At 39.3% G+C, this 6,094-nt stretch overlaps 1 protein-coding gene across 2 annotated transcripts in view; it reads right to left on the bottom strand.

Moving 5' to 3' along the window:
• Positions 1–1,663: 1,663 nt before the first annotated feature.
• The window catches only part of RGS10 (regulator of G protein signaling 10), a 70,802-nt gene continuing 66,371 nt past the window's right edge, over positions 1,664–6,094 (bottom strand). Inside the window, exon 5 of one of the 2 annotated variants that reach the window (XM_027851851.1) lies at positions 1,664–2,186. In XM_027851851.1, the coding sequence (XP_027707652.1) occupies positions 2,040–2,186 (147 nt within the window). In that variant the 3' untranslated portion in view covers positions 1,664–2,039. The remainder of the gene's footprint in view (positions 2,187–6,094) is intronic. The other variant, XM_027851852.1, reaches the window with a different exon arrangement.

The following is a 6,094-nucleotide window of genomic DNA, read 5'->3' as shown; positions in this document are numbered from 1 at the left end:
TGGGGATCTTGCACTCTCTCAGAATCATCATTCTCAAATTTGAAATGTCTGCTTTCAGAGTTGGGTAGACGCAGAAGTGGAGGAGTTTGCAAAGACTGAAATCTTGCATACTCTGAAATCTTTCTTTTTTTTTAAGGTGGGGTAACCCGTCAGTTTGTGTTTCTGGCACTTAAACTGTGATGAAATAGAGTACAGACCATATAACTGAAAAATTTGGCTAATTTAGTCATAAATGCTTTTCATGAAAATCTCCCATTTATGCAGTACAAAGGAGGGGGGGTTTTCACCATGAAGCATAAATAAAAGGTTTCAGACTTACCTGGGTAAGTCACTTCCTGCTAGCAGAACCTGTTTCTCTCTATATAAATGTAATTTTATCTCTAAGATCCCTTCCAACTCTGAAAGTCTATGATTCTATGACTGGGGTTGGTTTTTTTTTTCAGTCAGTCCTTGAGACATCACGAGATAGATCCTATTAGAGTAATTGCATTACTGGAATTTGGAAAATGGAGATGCTAGGTTGGAAAGTCCACAGTATGGTTTATTCTTTGTTTCTAAACACATGACTTTTAGGCTGGCAAGTGTAATTTAAAAGAAAAATCCATCCGTACCATTCTGGACTAGAGAATTATTTGGGAACTATATTCATGCCTAGAAGGAGGCAAACACCCACTCACCTCCTAATTCTATTGCCTTGTCCTGAAAAAGGGAGAACAGCTGGTCTGGCTTGGTCTGGCCTAGTCGAGTCTGGCCTTGCTGGGCTCCTGGCCAAAGTCTCTCCCCAAGTCTCTTGGCCTGGTATAAGGAGATGCTTGGATCTACTCACCCCTCTTCCCTCGTTGAATTCTCTTCTCTAGTGTGAGTTCTCCCAAAAAAGCCCATCTGACTTCTTGCACTCAAGCTACTATGTTTTATGGGGAAAAGCCTCTTTTGGGGAGGGAAGAGGGAGGAGGTTGGGGAGAGAAGAAATAGAGCAAGTAGGTAGAATTGAAAAGCATAGTTTCAGAGAACCATTCATGAAGGAACAGGAAGAAACAAAAGTCACTGTTGAGTTTCAGCATGCATTTAATGTCATTCTTTCATTACACTATAGCTTATGTTGCTACGAGGATCCTGTACTGTTTCCCATGTATTTGTTTATTGTTCACTATTGAGATCTTATTTCTGTCAAGATGGGTTACATGACTGGGTTTCCCAGAAAGGCTAATAGCCTATTGCATGAAATGTCACGAACCATGGGGGAAAAGCAGAAGAAATAGTAACCCACTGATTACAGACATAAATCCACACAGAAGAAATAATAACTCTTTGATTACAAAGACATATACAGCTCCCCAAATCTTTACAAGCTGTTGATAATTCATTTCTTTCCATTAATATACTTAACATCAAGAAGCATTCAGGCCCAAAAAAGCATGATTGCATGGTTGATAAGCTCTATGGTGACCAATAAATAAACCATCTAAACAACTAATTCCTGAACTAATTTGCAAGGCAAATCTGGAAAAATATCCCAAATCTCATCCTAGGGGCATCTGGGTAAAGAACAAAAAAAGCAAAGCCTGTCTATTTTCCATAAGCATGTTACTTGGCATCAACTAGCTGTGTGACCTTACCTAAGTCCCTTCCTTTCCCTTCCCTAGGCCTCAGTGACCCATTATGTTAAAAAAAAAACATAAAAAAGAATATCTGTAATAAAAATGATCTCTAAGGTATCTTCCAGCTCTAACATTCTGTTATCGTAAGTGAAGACAAGAATTTTGGAAGCACCTTATTCCATACAAATATTGAACATGTTCAATGTTTAAAGAGTCTCTCGGTCATTTAGGAAGAGCTGGAAAAACTTTGTCTTCAAGGACACTGGGCAAGGTTAGCTTTCATGCAAAACTAATGGTTCAAGCAATTAGTAAAATACACACAATACCACAAATAGGTTTCGTATTTCTTAGTCCGTATATAGATAATCAAGCAGTTCTACATGCCACATGATTCCTGAGAGTTCAAAAAGAAATTGTTGCCAGTCCTCCATCTTCTCCACATCATGTGTTATAAATTCTTGAAGCTCTTTTGGCTACAGTTTGGGAATCAGATGCATCTTCTTCTTCTTCCTCAGTTCGTTTGTGTTTTAAAAATAAATCCGATTTTAAGAAGCGGCTGTAGCTGTCATACTTCATGAGATTAAAAATCTGAGGAGTGAAAGAAAAAAAAAGGCTGAAGACTGTAAGTGACTGAGACAACAAATGAATCAACAAATATTTAATCTAGCACTACAGCTATTTGTGCATGCATCCCATCTACAGCTCATTTATGGCTCAGGAAGGCAGGGGCTAAGTCTTAACTAAATTTTATATCTCCCCCAGTGCTAAACACAAAACTTTGCCCACAGTGGGTGCTTAAGAGATGCTTGATCAGCTGAAATGCAGCATCTTTCATCTGCCTTGCTTGTGGGGCACTGTGGAGCAGTCACAGACTTCCACATGACTAATGCCACCTTCCATTCACATAGCAGTTTAGAGTTTTTCAAAAGCCTTTAGTATTCACTATCTGCTTTAACATTCAAAGCTACCCTGGGAGGTAGGCAGGGCAGGTATCCCCAGCCATTGGAAAAAGGAGAAAACAGAGGTCCAGAGGGTTGAGTGATTTGCTCATGGTTACCTAGCTTCTAAGGCAGCCAGTGGCACAGTGAAGAGAGCTCTGAGCCTGAACTCAGAAAGACCTGAGTTCAAATTCTGCTTCAGACACTTACTAGCTATGTGACCCCGGGCAAGCAACCTCTTGCTTAACCTCTGCTTTTTTCAATTTCCTCACCTGTAAAATGGTAATAATAATAGCACCTACCTAACAGGGTTCATATGTGGCTCAAATGAGATAATATTTATAAAAGCACTTAGGACAGTGCCTGGGACATAGTCGACACCATGTCCCTTCCCTTCTCTTTCTTTCCTAAAGGCCAGAGACAAGACTCGAATTCACACTTTCTGACCTCAAGTCCAATGCTCTTTCTGCATAACTCCATTGTGTCAGGAGACACATTTTCTTCCTCTAGTAAGCTTACAGCCTGGATAGAAAGAAAATACATACACAGAGAAAAAGAAAACTGATACCGCAAGGCAATAAACAGCTTGAGCCAGGCTAAGCAGCTTCCCTGGACACTTTTGGTCAGTATGAATACATTTACCAGAATACAAAGCATTTTCTTTGTTATTGTTGCTGTTCAGTTGTGTCTGACTCTTTGTAATACTGTTTGGGGCTTTCTTGGCAGAGATACTGAAGTGGTTTGCATTTCCTTCTCCAGTTCATTTTATAGATGAGGAAACTGAGGCAAACAGGCTTAAGTGACTTGCCCAGGGTCACATAGCTAATAAGCATCTGAGGCTGGATTTGAACTCAGGTCCTCCTGACTCCAGGCCTGGCACTGTATCCACAGCACCCCCTAGATGCCCACTCTGATACTTGGTAGCTGTGCAAACTTAGGCAAGTCTTAACCTTTCTGAGCCTTAATTTCTAGCTTTAAAATGGGGACATTTAGGGGCAGTTGGGTGGCACAGTGGATGGAGCACCAGTCCTGGAGTCAGGAGGACCTGAGTTCAAATACAGCTTCAGACACTTGACACTTACCAGCTGTGTGACCCTGGGCAAGTCACTTAACCTCATTGCCTAACCAAAAAAAAAAATGGGGACCCCTGTGCCATTTACCTCACAGGGTTGTGAAAATTGAATGATATAATTTATAAAGTATTAAATAATTGCAAACAATAAGAGTATTTCCATGGAGATAAAATCTGCTGGAAAACTTTGCAAACTTTGCAAACTTTAAAGCATTGTTTACACTTCCGATGTTATTATAGCTTTATTTCGCCCAACACTGCAGTACTAAAAAGTCATTTAGTAATTTCTAATTTACCTGGAAAGATAACAGAGGTCTTATTTCACCAAACGTCTGAAAGGGTTTGGGCATTTTAGGATAGAAATCGTGGCCGTAGAAATACTGGTCACAATGTTATTATTATGGTATCACATGACACGATTTCAATATTATGATGATGTCTGAGATTCCAAACATATCTGTGATTTTGCCAAGAAACAATACAGTTGCATATTCAGGGCAGGAAAGCAGCAGTCTTGCCAACGAGAGACTCTCAGGAGGAATTTGGTTAAAAGACAACACGAGAAAGCCTTAGACAGCAAAAAAGTAAGGGGTAAGACAAGCTGTGTCATCTATCTCCATGAAGGAAACCATTCGAATCAATCATTCCATGAAGAGCTAAAAGGATCTTGAATAAACAATGAACAGAAAGAATGTCTAGGGCATTGAGCTCTGATGGAAAGTGCTGGGCTCAAGCTGGAAGGTTAGGGGTTCCAGGCTCTTCATCTCTGCCATTTACTAAGTGAACATCGCTAAGCCTCACCTTCGCTTTTTATTAAAAAAGGAATAGTAATAGTTGCATTATTTGCACCAAAAGTTTGCCCAACAAAAAGGATGGAGAGTGTAAAAGGACAGGTGGAAAGAAGCATTTTCCGGCTGACAAAGGGATGTGGCCCAGAAGGGATTTGAAAATCCCTTTACGAGTGATATCTATCATGTGCCTTTAACCATGGCTTTTGGCACATTCAGTAGGGAGATAACAAAATGAAATTATCATGATGCTGGAGATAATACAAACCAGTTCCTGGCTTCTATCAGTTCACACACAACAAAATGGAATGCTGCCTAAGCTTCTCAGAACTCAAAAATTACAGGGTTGAAACGGCATTAGAGATCATCGAGTCTAACATCGGGTCTTCTGAATGTTTTTGTCTCATGGACCCTTTTGGCAGGCTGGTGAAACTTACCATCCCCTTCTCAGAAAAATGTTTTTGTTTTTCTTTTTATGGATGAAATAAAACAAGCATTTCTAAAACATAGTAGAATTTTTAAAAAATGATTGCATATGAAACTGCAAATCTATTATATACAACTTGCTATTCTATTTAAATATATAATAAAGTTATCATACAAATTTCTTTTTTTTTCTTTTTTTCTCCTGCCCCCCCCATGGCTACCATTAGATACAAATATGTATATAAATGTAAAATCATTCCATACGTACTTCTATTTATTAATTCTTTCTCTGGATGCAGATAGTGTCTTCCTTCATAGGTTTTTTTTGTAGTTAATTTGGTATTTATAATAGTCAAAATGACTCAAAATAATGTTTTAAAATGCATAGGATTACAAAGAAAACTGTTTACATTGAGTTGTCAAAATATATATATTTTTTTAGGCAATTGGGGTTAAGTGATTTGCCCAGGGTCACACAGCTAGTAAGTGTCAAGTGTTTGGTCTGAGGCTGGATTTGAACTCAGGTCCTCCTTACTTCAGGGCTGGTGCTCTACCCACTGCGCCACCTAGCTGCCCCCCCAAATATTTCTTAAAAGCCACAAGTTCATGAACCTCATCTTAAGAACCCTGCCCCTGCATGAAGCATGGGCCATCCCCTAATATCTCTACCAAGTGGACATTCACCTTCTTCTAGAACCCCTCCAAAGGAGAGCTAGAGGAAGGTGGGGAGAGAAAGTTGGTTATCCTGAAAAGTGGTCCAGGGCATTTTTCTAACTGCCTTGCCTATTTATCAAATGTATGTTATTAAAAAACAAAACACCTCTAAAAATGATTATCTTAAACATTTTCAAAGCACTTATTTAACCATTAAGTATAATTCACGGAACCAGGAAGGACCATTGTTCTTGCTTTTTAATCCCTGTGCATGTATCCTTTAGCTGTGCCCATGCCAGAAATTCCTTTCAAACCTTTCCTAAGATGTCTAGTAATCCTATTCTGAACCTACTTCCCTAATTGGAGTCCTCTTTTCATTCCTTCACCTCCTTAACAACAATTTCACCTTCAACCTTTGATGGGGTTTCTTGGGAGAGGGAATGAGAGGGAAGTCTGAAATAGGAGTACAGTATATAACTATATTTTGCCTAGATTTGGGAAAAATTTGAGGGAAAAGATCCTTGGAGAAAGAGCAAAATGCATAATTATTTAAAAAAAAAGAAATAACCCACCACAAAAGTCTCCTCTTGCTTCACCTCTGGGTGCCTGACTCATCAT

Source organism: Vombatus ursinus, unplaced genomic scaffold (genome assembly GCF_900497805.2).
Source record: "Vombatus ursinus unplaced genomic scaffold, bare-nosed wombat genome assembly UNPS02009205.1, whole genome shotgun sequence".
In the NCBI taxonomy this organism is placed as follows: Eukaryota; Metazoa; Chordata; class Mammalia; order Diprotodontia; family Vombatidae; genus Vombatus; species Vombatus ursinus.
Note: the sequence above shows the minus strand (reverse complement) of the source record. Positions and strands in the feature narration are given on the sequence as shown.